Source organism: Crocuta crocuta, unplaced genomic scaffold, assembly GCF_008692635.1.
Source record: "Crocuta crocuta isolate KB4526 unplaced genomic scaffold, BGI_CrCroc_1.0 scaffold154, whole genome shotgun sequence".
In the NCBI taxonomy this organism is placed as follows: domain Eukaryota; kingdom Metazoa; phylum Chordata; class Mammalia; order Carnivora; family Hyaenidae; genus Crocuta; species Crocuta crocuta.
In genome coordinates, this window is record NW_027530545.1 from 1,938,960 (window position 1) to 1,954,611 (window position 15,652).

At 35.0% G+C, this 15,652-nt stretch overlaps 1 protein-coding gene across 2 annotated transcripts in view; it reads right to left on the minus strand.

Moving 5' to 3' along the window:
- GALNT13 (polypeptide N-acetylgalactosaminyltransferase 13) overlaps positions 1 to 15,652 on the minus strand; it is a 528,727-nt gene that overhangs the window by 186,169 nt on the left and 326,906 nt on the right. For both annotated transcript variants that reach the window (XM_077767826.1, XM_077767828.1), the window contains exon 8: positions 4,554 to 4,671. In XM_077767826.1, the coding sequence (XP_077623952.1) occupies positions 4,554 to 4,671 (118 nt within the window). The remainder of the gene's footprint in view (positions 1 to 4,553; positions 4,672 to 15,652) is intronic.

Here is a 15,652-nt window from a genome sequence, read left to right on the forward strand (position 1 = left end):
TCCCAGACCATTCTTGTAACCGTTAGTCTACCTTTCATGGAAGTGGGATGCTCCTCTGACCCTCTTCTTACTCTCTTTTTCCATGACCCCAATTGGCTCCACAATGGCAGGTTATTTCATTTTAAAATGAACAAAATACTGTGCATTCTTGGAATTATTTTTTCCTGTGCTATTGCTCATGAAAGGCAAGGACTTCTGGTGATAATGCTTAGTGGGTGGTATTTCTGTTGACATCAGGGATATCATGTAAAGATACATGATTCTTTTGATGGTAAATTCATACGATACTCAGTTAATTTTGTCACCAGGTATTTATATGTATGTATATTCACTTCTGAGTTCTTCTTATCTAAATTTTCAACCCTTACTCGTCTCCAATGTTTACCATTTCATATTCCTATTCCCTTTCTTATTTTGCTCTTTAACACTTATCACTAATATATTAATACATTTCATTTCTTTTGCTTATTGTTTGTCTCCACTAAAATTAAGTGCCATAAGGACACACACTTTTGTCTGTTTTGCTCACTACTGTATCCCGTACAACTAACGAATAGAAACTCAATACATATAGGTCAAATAAATTAACATTTATGTTTAGACAGTATTCTCAGGATTTATATTTCAATGATTGTTATGTAATGGAGTGGTGAGTGATATATGAGACTAAGTTTTCAGAATTAGGAACTACATGCACATATTTGCACTGCTGTTGGATGTTTGTCATCTACCGTAAGAGGCTAACATCTATAAGAGGAAGATAAGATCACTAGATGATACAACCATCTCAGAACTGTGGAAGAAGATCACATTTAACCTGTTAGTTTCTCCTAATATTATCAGTTGTTAGGGTTGTCATGTTAGGAAGAACACAATCTTAATGGGGAAGTAGCAGTATAATAGTAGCATAGCCACTGGTTTCAGAATGGTGCAGTTCAATTCTCAACTACTCAACTTACAAGCTTTATAAGTATTAGAAGTCACTATTTTTTTATGCCAAAGATGCTTATCCTGACACTTCAAGGGATTCTTCAACTCTTTAAAACTGTATTCAACCCTATTGTGTGTAAGCGCCTGGATGTAACTTTCTTGGGAGATCTAGAGTTTTCATCAAATTTTCAATGTCTCTCAGTACTTATAATAGTCTGGGTATCAAATATCAAGTTATACTGTTATAAATAAATCCACACAAATATATTCCTTTGGATTGGTTTGAACCCTTAAGGCCAGCCAAAATCCTAACACTTTGTAAGCCCTTAATACTTCTATGTTTTTTCCTTGCCCTACCTGCAAAGACTAGAGCTACAAAACAACACTAACTGCACTATTATTATAATCACCTTTCCACAATGAAGGTTAAATGATTTGCCTATACCTACATTTCCTAGACAAGAAAACCTCATACATACTTTTATTAAAGAAATGATCACATTTTATTGTCAGGAATACTTATGTATCTCTCACAGAAATGATTCTGTGAAAGTGAAAGCATCATGCCTTATTCATTTTTGTAGCCTCGGTATCTGAAAAATGAACATAGAGCATGTTCAATATATGTCTATTGTATAATGATTGATGTGGATATTAGCTTCAGGACATCTGAGTTGAAGTACTCAACATATATCATTTCATCAGGTCAAACACCTTTTCATGAAATTAACTTAAAGAGAGAGTCTCATTCTCTTTATATACTGTTCTAGTATTTTCTCTTACCCAATATCTTCCTCAGCTAGAGTACTAACTCTTAAGTGTACATTTATATTCATGTCATAGAAAGAAAAAATAAAACATGAATCAAGTCTAATAGAAAGCAAAATACACATTCTGTTTCTATTGAAGGCATATGGAAACTAAAGGCTGTGATATGTTTTAAAATATTCAAAAAATTGTCGCTTATTCCTGGAGTCCTCTCATACCCATGGGGGATATGTTCTAACACCTCCAGTGGATTCTTGAAACTAAGGATGCTACCGAACCCTAGATAGACTATGTTTTAATTCTATACACACATGCCTACGATAAAGTTTAATTTACAAATTAGGCATAGTAAGGGATTAATAATAATCACTAATAATGATATAGAACAATTATAACAATATACTACAATGAAAGTTATGTGAATGTGCTCTCTCTCTCTCTCTCTCGTAACATCTTATTGTATTCTAAGATACAATAAGAAATGGTATCATCCCTTCCTTTTTATTTTATTTTTTAATTTAAAAAATTTTAATGTTTTATTTATTTTTGAGAGAGAGATAGAGACAGCATGAGCAGGGGAGGGTCAGAGAGAGAGAGGGAGACACAGAATCCAAAGACAGGATCCAGGCTCTGAGCTGTCAGCACAGAGCCCGACGTGGGGCTCAAACCCACGAACTGTGAGATCACGACCGGAGCCGAAGTCAGATGCTTAACCGACTGAGCCACCCAGATGCCCCTGGTATCATCCCTTCTTCTTGGGATGATGTGAGATGATAAAATGCCTATATGATGAGAAGAAGTGATGTGAATGATATAGGCACTGTGACACAGCATTAAGCTACTACTGACCTTCTGACATTATGTCAGAAGGAAAATCATCTGGGGCGCCTGGGTGGCTCAGGCAGTTAAGCGTCCGTCTTCGGCTTGGGTCATGATCTCATGGTTCTTGGGTTCGAGCCCCGTGTCGGGCTCTGTGCTGACAGCTAGCTCAGAGCCTGGAGTCTGTCTTAGGATTCTGTGACTCCCTCTCCCTCTGACCTTCCCCTACTCACACTCACTCTCTCTCTCTCTCAAAAATAGGGTTATAAATCATTTTTTTAAAAAAGAACGAAAATCATCTGTTTCTGGACTATAGTTGACCACAGGTAACTAAAACCGTGGAAAGCAAAATCACAGAAAAGGGGGAGTTACTGTGCTTTATGTCTTATTGATCTCAAACAACCAATCGCAGCCAACTTCCTGTGTCATTTTCTAGGGATCTAATCAGTCTTAAGGCCACTAGTTGCATTCATTCTGTCATCCTGGTATCTGCTTTGCCTACCATATTCTGAAATCTCTCTTTTTGCACATTTATATTTCTGTTGCATTTCCTCATCATGTTCTCCTGGTTTCACTACCAAGTTCCTTGCTAACGCATCTTTTAATTAGTTAGATGAAGAGCATCCATCCAGTATGTGAGCTATGTGATGAAAGTAAGGGGAGTCCATTGGCAGAGAATCAAGCTTAACGGGTGAGGAGAAAAGATGTGAAAAAGAATCTTAGGGGGAAAAGGTGGGCATTAGAATCACAGATAATAGTAATATAGCTACATTGATTTTTTTTTTCTCCTAATGTAATCCCAGAACAACATATAGGGAATGTTGGTTAACGAACGGCTAAATACTCTCATCATTACATATCAAGGTAAGAACATACATTTTTTCAGTTTTTGAATATCCATCCACCCTTTTTCCCTCCCTCCCTCTCTTCCTTCCTTCCTTAGTCCCTCCCTCCCTCCCTCTTTCCTTCCTCTTCATTCTTTTGTTCTTTTTTAAAATTAACATCCATCTCTTAATTTCTGCACTTAGAGAACTACACCAGGTAAAAAGCTTGGGTCCCCAAATGTCCCTAAAAGTTGTGCAAAGATATATCATGTGCTTGATGTCAACAAGACATTCCTGAGTATGGTATGGAATCTCATGGGGCAAATTCTAGTCTGACTTTAAGTATATAGGCAAATATGGAAAGAATAACAATCCACGAACTAAAGGTATTATCAGATATTTGGCTATAAGAAAGGTTTATAGTCAAAAAATATATAGCAAGACCATTCTGTACTTCTAAAATAATTCTGATTATCTGAGATTCACTAAATTCCACATTATATAAATTCAAAGTAATTCTTATTCTCAGATATTGACCTTACTTGCAGAACACCAAATATAGTTCTGTTAGTGAAAAACAAACTTTACTTTCTAAATGAGGAATTAGGTCATAACTCTTGGACTTCATAGATAAATATATCTAAACGCTAACAATTTCATTACACAATCTTGGAGAAAACAATACAATGGTTTGAATATTTCATGTAAAATTCTATAAAGACAAAAGTATCATTAACTTATTTCATTTAAAAATAAAATATGAAATCCATCCCGCTCCTTGCATAATTATCCAGTTCCTTTGACTACAGGTTATTCTAAAAGGTATTTGAGAATAACCTCAGGTAGCACTTGTATATTCTGGTAACATAAACACTTTCAAGTTCAAAAACATAATCTGATTTTATAGGGTTATGCTTTATTTAAAAAACAAAACCCTTCTTTATTAAAAAACTGGAAGCTCTCAAGTCTTTGTACTATGAATAAAAGAATTATTTTTGAAAACTTTAAAAGTGGCTGCAATTTCCCATTTAACAGTAAATATTGCATGCAAAAAGACTAGCAAAGCTTCAGAATAAGTATTAAAATGACCACTGTTCCGTAATTTGCATCACTTCATAAAAAAAATATTTGACAGTAAATTACTGGGTCTACATGTGCATGCTACAGCATAGTATGTTCAGAGTTAAAAAAAATAAAGTAAAATGCAATTACCCTAAAAGACATTTCAAGATTCTCTCCACCCCAGATATCCATTCCTGCATCGTAAGTTCCTATCTCTTCAAAGTAGTTTCTGTCAATAGAAAATAGGCCACCAGCCATAGTAGGGGTCCTAGTTGAAAAAAAAACAAAAAGAAAAGAATCTCTTTTGAAAACAATGTGTGGAGTTTAATGAGACTGTAGCAAATAGTTTTGAGACACTTTAAATTAAAAAAAAAAAAAAAAAAACTAGCACTCAAAAATCTCAAACTGGAAACATAAAGCCAAAGTGTAAGAGGTTTTAAAATTAAGAAGTAGCATTTAGTTCACATTTTCTGTAAAACTAAATTTAGATTAGTCTATGTTTTTCTTATAGGTGATCCAATAGATATGTGGAAGGAACACTGGCCACTTAAGACAGGGGTTTGTAAATTCCTTCTGAAAAGCATAGTGAAGAGAAGTGAGGGCTCTTAGCTCTACCCTTAAAGAGCTTAACTGGTCATGAAACTACAAGTTGTGATCTTTTGTCACCTAATTATAAATCATTTTAATATGAATTCTAGAAACCTTGGGAAGTGGTTTCTCTATGAAAAGATCTATAGCGTATTTCAATATGAAAAATATCAAATGCTATAAAATATTTGTAGGCAATTAAGTATGTAATGGTAGTTAAATATTTTTTAATATAAGAGCTTTACATCTAATTATTTATTCTTCTCTTTACCCAATTTAAATGATAGAGTTAATCAGATGACCCTGGCTAAACATAAATCCCATATGCTATTTAGAGGCTTAGAAGAACATTTGGCAGAGATTCTAAAACCTTTTTCTAGGAATAAATGCCTTTTGATTCTCACATTCAAGATTTCTCTATAGGAACTCAGGAGTCAGATGTTAAACTTTTAAAGGATTAATTATTAATTTTAAAAGATTAATTAAAGTCAGTGATTTACACTATGCAAGTCTTCCTATATAAGCAGAATGAATTGAAACTAAAAAATAAAATTCTAGTTTTTTCACAAATGGATCTATCTATACTGACAATTTTTAAATTTTAATTGTAGAAGAGTGGTTTTAAACCTTCATAGCATGTTAGAGGCACCCAAAGCACCTTTAAAAAACACATTTCCATGCTTGGGTATCACTCACACTCCACAGATTCAGATATAATTGGCCTGAGGTGGGGCCTGACCTTTAGTACTGTGTATAGTCCCCTGCTGATTTTAATATGCTCTTAAACAGGAGAAACACTGGTCTAGGGGATTTGGACACTCATTCAAGTAGACAGAGATTGCTTAAAAAAAACAATGTTTTCCTTTTCTGGAGATTATATCCTCTTCTGCCACAGGATATGCTAATACCCTCTAATTGAACAGTATAGTTCATTGAAAAACCACCGAATAATATTGTACTTGGACATCTACCACAATGCAAAATTCCCTATCTCTCCCACTGCTCTCACTGTTTTATACTCAAGCAATTAATTGTCTGTCACCTGGAGTAGCAGAACATCCTTAGTCTCGGAACTATTTTATTACTTCTGGTCTTGCTGTGTTCCTATCATGAACAGAAACACTGACCTTCTGAGACATAATGAGAAACACTAACAGAGCTAAACAGATGGTAATTATGGAGTACCCACAACCCTCACCTGACTGGGGTTTTGGAACTCCATGGCAATTACTATACCAAGGTGTAAGAGTGCTGGATAGTCTATTTAATGAAAAAAGGAACAAAAATTGTTGCAATTATCTTATCATAATGCAACTAAGTGCTTAAGACTGTTAAATAATGCATTTTTAATGATCAGTTCAGAATGCCTACTCACTTATCTATTTACTAATAAAGTACTGATGCATTTAGTTTAAATCCATGCATTGAATATCATCTTGCAATTGGTCATAGTTCCTATAAATACATGAGAAGTGTGCAATAAATGACTAAAATAATATATATATTTAACCGTAAGAATGACTCAAATTTCACTTATACTTAAAAAGTAACAAGAATAAAAACATAAAATTACAATTCCTCAAAAAATCCTGTAGTTTCTGAAGACAGATGCTCCTAGAGAGATTTTTTTTTTTGTATTTGCAATGTCAGCTCTCCCAAGTAGTCTAGAAGCTGTGCCTTATATAATATCAAAAGTGTTATGCAACATGTTCTGTTCTAAGTTAATTGCTCTGTATCGTCCCTAATGAACTATTCATGTATGCCTGTGTGGACTTCAGGTGTTCAGGGTGCCTAGAAAATTAAAAACCTGTATATTCTCTAACCTTATTAATCAATTCAATCCATTTTGGGGGAAAATAAGGCACCCAATGTCTGTGAATATCACCTCCACTGTCAGTAAGTGAAGGTGACTAGAGTTAGTAAAAGCAAAGCACTTAGCACAGTTCCCAACACATAACAAACAGTTGGTAAGGTTAGGTGGTATGTCTTTGTCGTCATTGTTGTTGTCGATAATCATTCAAAGGTCTCCAGTGTCCTTCACTTATGACGTCCCATACACACCCTCATTTTGGACTTCAAAATCACTTGCATCTACTTCAGATCCAAGATGTTGAACTCTGAACTCTGCCTCTCTAAACACAACTTTCTATTCTTAACCCCTCCTGTTTCAAGCTTGTGACAGTCACTTTTTATTCTGCAGTGTAGCTTCGGGTTCCTCTGCTACTCCGGAGTCACACATAATGACCTCTTTCAGGAACTGTTCCCTTCCCTTCCACCCAAACTCTCTCCAAGATTTTGCCATGTCAGTGAAAAAACAGCTTAGCATCCTAAATTCTCTATCCTTCCCTTATCTGACCCAATTCTCTTTTTGTAAATATCAGTGTCTGGGTAAACCTACCCATGCATTATCTACTTCTGCACCTAGGAACCAGAGACTCCCTGGAAAATAATAAGATGAGGTCAACTAGTCATACTGCAAGTCCAACTTATTGACTCTCTGCTTAGTCTACAACACCTAACAATCCGTTCATCTGTGTTAATCTGTTCTGCGGTCTCATTTTTTATAACTGACTCTTATCTAAAAGTCTTGGATTCTCCTCAAAACACTGAAGATTAAGGCAATGCATAAAATAAAAATGTCATCAGTTATAAAATCTAAACTCCCCCAATCTCTACCTCAGTATGTGTATGTATCTCCTCACAGCCTCTTCCTTCCTCCTGCCTCAGAGGAAAGAATATCTCCTTCATTGTGAGCTAACATTCACTCTTCTGGCCTCAGCTATTCTTTTCTGGCTACTCTTTCAGCTTCTTGCTCATTGACTATTACATTTATGTTCTATGCCTTTGATTTCTAGATCGTCCCCTTGAGCTTACAATACTGTTCAAGCAAGTTCTATCCTAAACCAAAGAGTCCTTCACTCCATCCTGCTACTTATTGAAAGGAAGGACATATATTTTGTATTCCCTTTACTGGGAACCTTATTGAAAGGATGTTTTCTACGTACTCCCTCAACTCCTCTTGACCTTCTAACTGGAAGCTAGATCCTATTCCCATCTCTACTATAATTTCTTTCTAAAAGATCCCTGTTGATTGTGAACTTGAATAGGCTTTCCTTAAAATGTCTTCCTTTGGAAGCATTTGAACACAATTCAGCAACTTCCCTGATTGAAATACTTTTCATCTCAGACTCCAATAGCATTTTTCCAGAGAGGCTTTTCCCATTTGTTTTACGAAACTTTTATTTTTTTTATTTTTTATTTTTCTTTTAGTTTGTTTCTGGAAGAGACACAGCATGAGCAGGGGAGGGTCAGAGAGAGAGGGAGACACAGAATCTGAAGCAGGCTCCAGGCTCTGAGCTAGCTGTAAGCACAGATCCCAATGCACGGCTCAAACCCACGAACCGTGAGATCATGGCATGAGCCAAAGTCAGACGCTTAACTGCCTGAGCCACCCAGACACCCCTCATTTTATGAATCTTATTGATATCCCTTTCCTTGCTGGCTGTCTCCAGTTCTTAGCTGCATACGTATAACATGAGTGAAATGTACAGTCATAAAACTGTTTTGTAGATGTGTGTGCTTAATAATTGTCTGCTTTTGTCCCAATATGTGGTCTTCCTAAGAATCTCTCAGTGTAACTTTCCTCTTCCTATACTCCTTACCTGCATAAGTTCATTTGTTTTATGTCTTTAATTGTCATCTTTGTGAGGCAGAGTCCTAATCTGTGTTTCCTTTTATTTCTTCTTTCTGCATTGTTTGCGCTTTTCTAATTATTTTCCAGATGTTTTCTAAAAAAAATCCCTTTGACTCTGCTCAGGGTATATGACATAGGACTGAGAATGTGCTAGCTCTTCCATATCTGCTTCTCCTTCAGTGTCTTCTATCTCCTTCCAGAATTTCAGTATAAGTGATAATACCCCTTTTAGCAACGTTCTTTTCTGTGCCTCATTCAATCATTTCCCAAATACTTCCTCTTATTTTTCCGAAGTATTTTTGATTCTTATCTCTGTTCTCTGCTATCATGGTTACTATCCAATTTTAGTCCTCTCGTGTCTCTTTGTTAAGGGAATCTTCTTGCTTCTAGAGTCTGTTGCTTCCAAAATGTATTCTACAAACCACAGCCACATTAGTTTCTCTACATCAAAACTCCTCTAAAAATGTCAACAGATGTTGCAATATGTATTTTAAGAAATAAATTCCAGCTTCTATTCTGACATCAGAGATGTGGTGCCTCCCAAGGAGGATCTCCATTCCTTTTAACTCTATTTCCCTATGTTCTAAGGGTTAAGCTGTAAATGCTTCATACTTTCCCACCCTGGTACATGTGTCCACATCCATTTGTCACTTGGATTTTCCTTTTTAAACTCTTCTTGTATGTTCAAATGTGCTCTGTTCTTAGGCCAAAGGCTATAATTCCATGCAGCCTGCCCTCAGTACAGCCCTCCTTCTCCCAATAATCTCACACTTCTGCCTCCTTTGATAGCCCTGTCTTTCTCAAAGCACTTTGCCACTTCTTTTTCAGTATTATATTTATTTCTGTATACACTTTATCACCTCTATACATATAGACAATATATTGGTTTAATACCATTAGACTATTAATACATATTTGTTAAATAAGTGATATAAACACATATGCATGTAATCCCATGGCCATAATACAATGTATTTGTAAGTCATCTGCAATTTTATTTTTGAAATTACAAAAATAATTTGTTCTTCACATCTGCTAAACTGAAGAGTAACAAAGATGCCTTTGCTAATTCCAGGATTTTATCATCTAGTAAAAGTTTTGGGATGTGAGTTTGGTAGTATTTTAGGATGAAAGATACTAAGCTTTACATCAACATAGAATAGAGGAAAGGACTAGAAACAGTAAGCATTTGACATGGAAACATACAGAAGTGTTTCACCAGAAGCTGGTAAATTTAAAGAAATTACGAAAGAATTCATTTGACCATTCACTAAAACTAAACTGCGATGCCTACATTTGCACCAGTAAGATGTTATATCTGCTATTTCACACTAGGATAACCGTGTGAGAAGCAGGTAGACCACAGGAGACTAGAGAGGGGACTGGGTTTAGTTTTTAGGAGTATGGACTTGGTACCTAGATGAATTGGGTTCAACACTCAATCTCACAGTGTGACCTTCAATAAACTACTTAAACTCCTTGCTCCAATTTAATCATCTATAAAATGAGGATCTATGTAAAAATCTGTGTTGCACTCTTAGCATAATACCAGCACAAAATAGGAACTACATATTTTAAATATTAATTTTAATAAGGAAGAGAAAACATCTGTGTTTGGCAAGATTATAATCAGCTCTTAAAGAATTATTTTCAGAGTCTAATTAATTTTTAAAAGAACTGCAGTGTTTCGGGGCTTTAAAATCTCTATAGGTTTGGTCCACCAAATTTAGTTGCAATGTGTCTAAGTGACTTGTTCAAGAGCCCCTAGTTGGGTAGTGGTCCGATTAGTGAAATAATCTTCCTTTGCTTTCTGTTTCTTTCCTTCTTCTCTCCCTCTCCCTACATATTTCTCTACCTCTTTACCAATTAGTAATCATTCAACTTATCAATATACATCAAAGAATTTGGCATAAGTCATTAGAAATACACTGTTCCTGATTTCAGCTCGAAAATTATGCACAATGTTGTCCTGTGAATTTTAGCATTGCTCTTCAAAGCAATTTCTTTCAAAGTTATTGAAACATCATTTCTTCTCACTAATTTTTCCCTTTAACATATTAGGATTCTATTAATCTTACTTGACAATTAAATAAGGTCTCTGGGGGGAAAAAACTAAGATTTGAGAGTCTATAGCTCAGCATCAGACTGTTATTTACAATGATCAAATAACAATATCTAGACTGTAACTGTGTAGCTCTGTTAATATTTCTCATTTATTACAAACTAGAATAAAGAGAAATGATAAATGTAAATATTTTATTACTTACAGAAATATGAGGCATAAACAGCTGCAATAGTCACATAATCTCAATTATTTTAAATCATAAAATATAATTTGGTTAACCATTTTGCAGGTTTAGAAACTGAGTTTCTCTCCTTCCTTCTTTATTCTAGTATCCCCAAGGTAGAAAGCAGAAAAGACAGAAAGGAAGCAAAAGCATAACTACTATTTTATTTGTGATGAATAACCAGATGTTGAATTTATATAAAGGTTTTCACAGAGAAAAGAAATGAGGTTTAGTGAAACATTGCTCATGTTATACTCACTTGAACATATACTTGGGTAAGAAGATGCAAGAATGGAAGAGTTATATATATATATTTTTCTTTTTCCATAATCCTTTTTCATAATCCTCACAACCTGATAAAACCCTCAGCTTCCAAAAGGATGTACAATAATTGGTGCAAATTTTTTATCTTTCCTTTTACTTTCATTTATGTTTAGGAAGGGTCAAAATAAACAATGGGGCCAGATGTTTTAAATGTTTTAATTAATGCCCTGTTTTCATCTCATCTCAACAGACCACTAGGGAAGTGCTGTAAAGTTTCTTCTAAACCATTCGGAGGTAATATAATATAAATGTGCTATTTTTGCCAGTGAATATAGATTCATATACTTCATCTAAGGTGGATTTTTTTTCTTTTAAAACCAACACATATGATATTTTAACATGAGTACATGGGAATGTTGAACAGTTGGAACATTCCAAAGTTCACCTTTTTCTATCAAAGTCACATAACTTTGCTCTCTCTGTTTTGCGTTAATATCTCCTATTGTAAAGAAGTGTCTCACAGGATCTGAGAGTATCTATCTCTGTTTCTTTCCTCCAAAGTAAAAATGTATTTTCATTGCACTGAGAAAAATCTAATAGAGAAAAATCTAACAGATAAAAATTAAGAAATACATTCTTCCCTGTTATTAAGTAATGGGAAATATTGTCTTATATTTGTATAACATTTTATAGGATAAAATAAGTGTTTTTAAATTATACTTACTAGAAGAACTACAAATTAGAGTCAGTGATAATTTGTGGGTTTTTTTTAATGTTTTTTAAAATTTATTTCTGAGAGAGAGAGGCAGCGTGAACAGGGGAGGGTCAGAGAGAGAGGGAGACACAGAATCTGAAACAGGCCCCAGGCTCTGAGCTAGCTGTCAGCACAGAGCCCTACAAGGGCTCGAACCCACGAACTGTGAGATCATGACCTGAGCCGAAGTCGGACGCTTAACAAACTGAGCCACCCAGGCACCATGAGTCAGTGATAATTTAGGGAGGGATTCAAGTTGGCCAAAGATCTCAAAACTATTAAAACGAATTTCATCTTCCTTGTTTGCATAATTCTAAAAGACCATGATATATGTAAAAACTGTAGATCAGAAGACATAATTGACAAAAAAAAATAATGTGTAAAATAACTCTCGTCTTTACAAAAAATAAAAGAAGATCTAAGGAAATAATTGAGATTCTAACAGCTGTTAAAATTTTTAGTTCGGAAAAAATTTAATGTCATGGGCAAATATTAACAATATGTCAATGTTTTTAATGTTTATTTTTGAGACAGAGAGAGAGAGAGAGCCTATGTGATTGGGGGAAAGGCAGAGAGAGAGATGGACAGAGGATCTGAAATGGGCTACGTGCTGATAGCAGCAAGCCCAGTACGAGGCTTGAAGCCACAATCATGACCTGAAATCAGACACTTACCTGACACCCAAGTGCCCCATAATATATCAATTTTTAAATTGTGGAGAAACATATCTGAAAAGAAACACGCTAAAGGGAAATATAACAAAATACTTCTGCTTCCTTAAATTTTTGGATACTTGTCACACTTCTTTAGCAATGCATATATTTGTTATGTACATTATAAGAAATAAAACTCCTTTCAAATATATTTCTCATTTAATATTTTAGTACTTCATGAGTTAAACAAGAGAGAGAGAATAATTCTCCTTTTTGTTGTTGAAAAGAATGGGTAATTTCCTTATCGGAGTAGCTTTTAAATAAAACCCAGATCCTCCAAAGCCAGCTTCAATGCTTCTTCAATGATATCATTCTAGAAGGTTATAGGAAATAATATATGTGAACATTTTATGAGTTTTTTGCAATAAAGGAACAGTAATTATAATCTGAGAAATTATTAATAATGTTTAATTTATTTGATCTTCTTTATAAACTCCTGATTCCAACTGAGAGAAAAACTAATGTATAATATCAGACAAATGTTAATAAAAAGGGATATTCAAGTAAGTATAACATGTAAAGAATAAAACTCATCATTATATCTATGTTTGATTTATTACGATAGCAAATATTAGAAGAAAATCTAAAACTCTTTTGTTTTACTTTAGAAAGATATTGAACATGGTACTCTAAGAATGAAGTCATATTAAGAATATTAATAACGACAAAATGTAAAAGAGTCCATAATGCAAGACACAAAAAGTAAAGAAGTTTATACAGACTTGATCAATTACTGGTGGGGTTTTTTTTTTTTAATGTTTACTTATTTATTTTTGAGAGAGAGAAAGAGAGACAGTAAGAAAGAGAGAGAAAATCTCAAGCAGCCTCCACGCTTTTCAGCACAGAGCCTGGTCAGGGCTTGAACTCACAAACCGTGAGATCATGACCTGAGCCGAAATCAAAACGTCACATGCTTAACTAACTGAGCCACGCAGGCGCCCCTCACTGGTAGGTTTTTAATAAAGTAATCAATTTTAATCAATGAGAGATTAAAGTAGAAACTAATATCTTTATAACCTTATTTATCTAGGACTTATTGAGGATTTACAACAGGGCATAACTTAAGAGACTAAAATGATAAGTAAGATTAAAGCCAGATTCTTTTCCAGATGCACATACCACTCTAGCTGTTGACATAGTCTAACTCCTGTGCATCAGCACTCTGGCCACTTAGGCTGGCCTCATTCTCTTGTCTAGCATGCACATAGCCAGTATCAGTGAGCTACTTCAGGGAGAGATAGCCAGATTCATCGTTATATGCACAGAACCTAACACAGTGCTCAACAGTGTGACGGCGGCGTGTGCATTTGCATATGCAATCGAACTCATTTCAGTAGCCTGAAGCATATCAACTTGAAAATTACAAGTACTAGAGAAAGTCATAATACACCCCCAAACTAAAGAAATGACTTGGGAGATTATCTGCACTGCCAGATAACTTTTGGACTGGTTGCCTATTCTATCCATTAGGTGATACAGATATGTATTCATACAGGGCTAACCTGTTGAGTTTCAAACTGAGCTGTTTCCCAGGCAGTAGCTCATAAGTCAAGGTCACAGATTTATTTATTTATTTTTTAAGTTTATTTATTTATTTTGTGAGAGAGAGGGAGTGTGAGCAGGGGAGGGGCAGAGAGATAAGGGGACAGAGGATTTGAAACAGGCTCAGCAGAGAGCCCATTGCGGGGCTCAAACTCACCAACAGTGAGATCATGACCTGAACCAAAGTCAAACACTTAACTGACTGAGCCACCCAGGCGCCCCAAGGTCAGAAATTTAAAAGATTTATAGTTGCAATAAGCATATTTCTCTCACCTTTAACTGGGATACAGGTACTAACAAGATTTAAGTACAAGAATGATGACAAATGGATACTGATCCTCAGCCTCAGGGTCAGGAACACACAAAAAATGGAGTCGGGGCACTGGGCTAAACTTTCAGGCCATTTCTAAAGGGTAGCTTCTACTTAAGCCAACCTCATGGTGCCAGGTAGGAAAACAAGACAACTGTAGCAAGATCTTCTGACTTTTCAAGAATAGCTAAAAATTTATACATTTACTTAGAATATCTCATTTTTCATATGGTAATTTTTTAAATGTAAAACACTATATACACTAAAAAAAAAAAGAAAAAAATCTACAAAGAATATCTGACATACAAGCTTCTGGTTTATGAGCCTGGTTTAACAATTTGATTACCCTATTGTTGCACATATAATTGAGATATTACTGAAAAGTCATATAATAGGATTACTGAAATGTCAAGGACAGTTTACTGATTAAAGAAGACTAAACGTTCAAGATTATGTGTGCTATCATTCCATACTCGTAGTTCACAAATACCAAGTATTTTACAAACTCCACTTAGTATCCAAATGAAAATATCAAAGTCTAGAGGTGACAGCAGAATAATGTGTTTAACCATTCTAAATTTTACTTAAATGTGGTATAACAAGGGTTAAGTCACAAGTTCAGGTTGGTCCTCTATGTATGCAGATGCATGATTGTATTTCTAAATGGTGACTAACTAGACAATTATACTCACTAGAAAGTTCTGTCACAACTGACATTTTAAATGAAGCATTCTGCTAAGAAAACTGAAATTTCAACCCCATTTTAATCACTGTAGCTATTCAGAATTCTGTTAATCAAGTAGGGGAAAAATGTGTCTTCAACACCTTAGAATGATTTATCTGTTTGTACGAATGTGAGAAAAATGATCACGTCTTCAAGTAATAGATTACAAGCACAAAGAAAGTTCACATTACAGCTATGCTGATGAAAATTACCTGCAGGCTGTTACAACAGAGCCATGAATTAATTAACCTTTTGCCATAAAAATCTGGAAACTTCAGCAAAGACTGAAGTTTCTCTCTTTCCCTTCTTCCAGCTCCCTCAGCATTTTAGAAAGTGAAATATTGTGCAGTTACTGAGGCAAATAGATAAAAT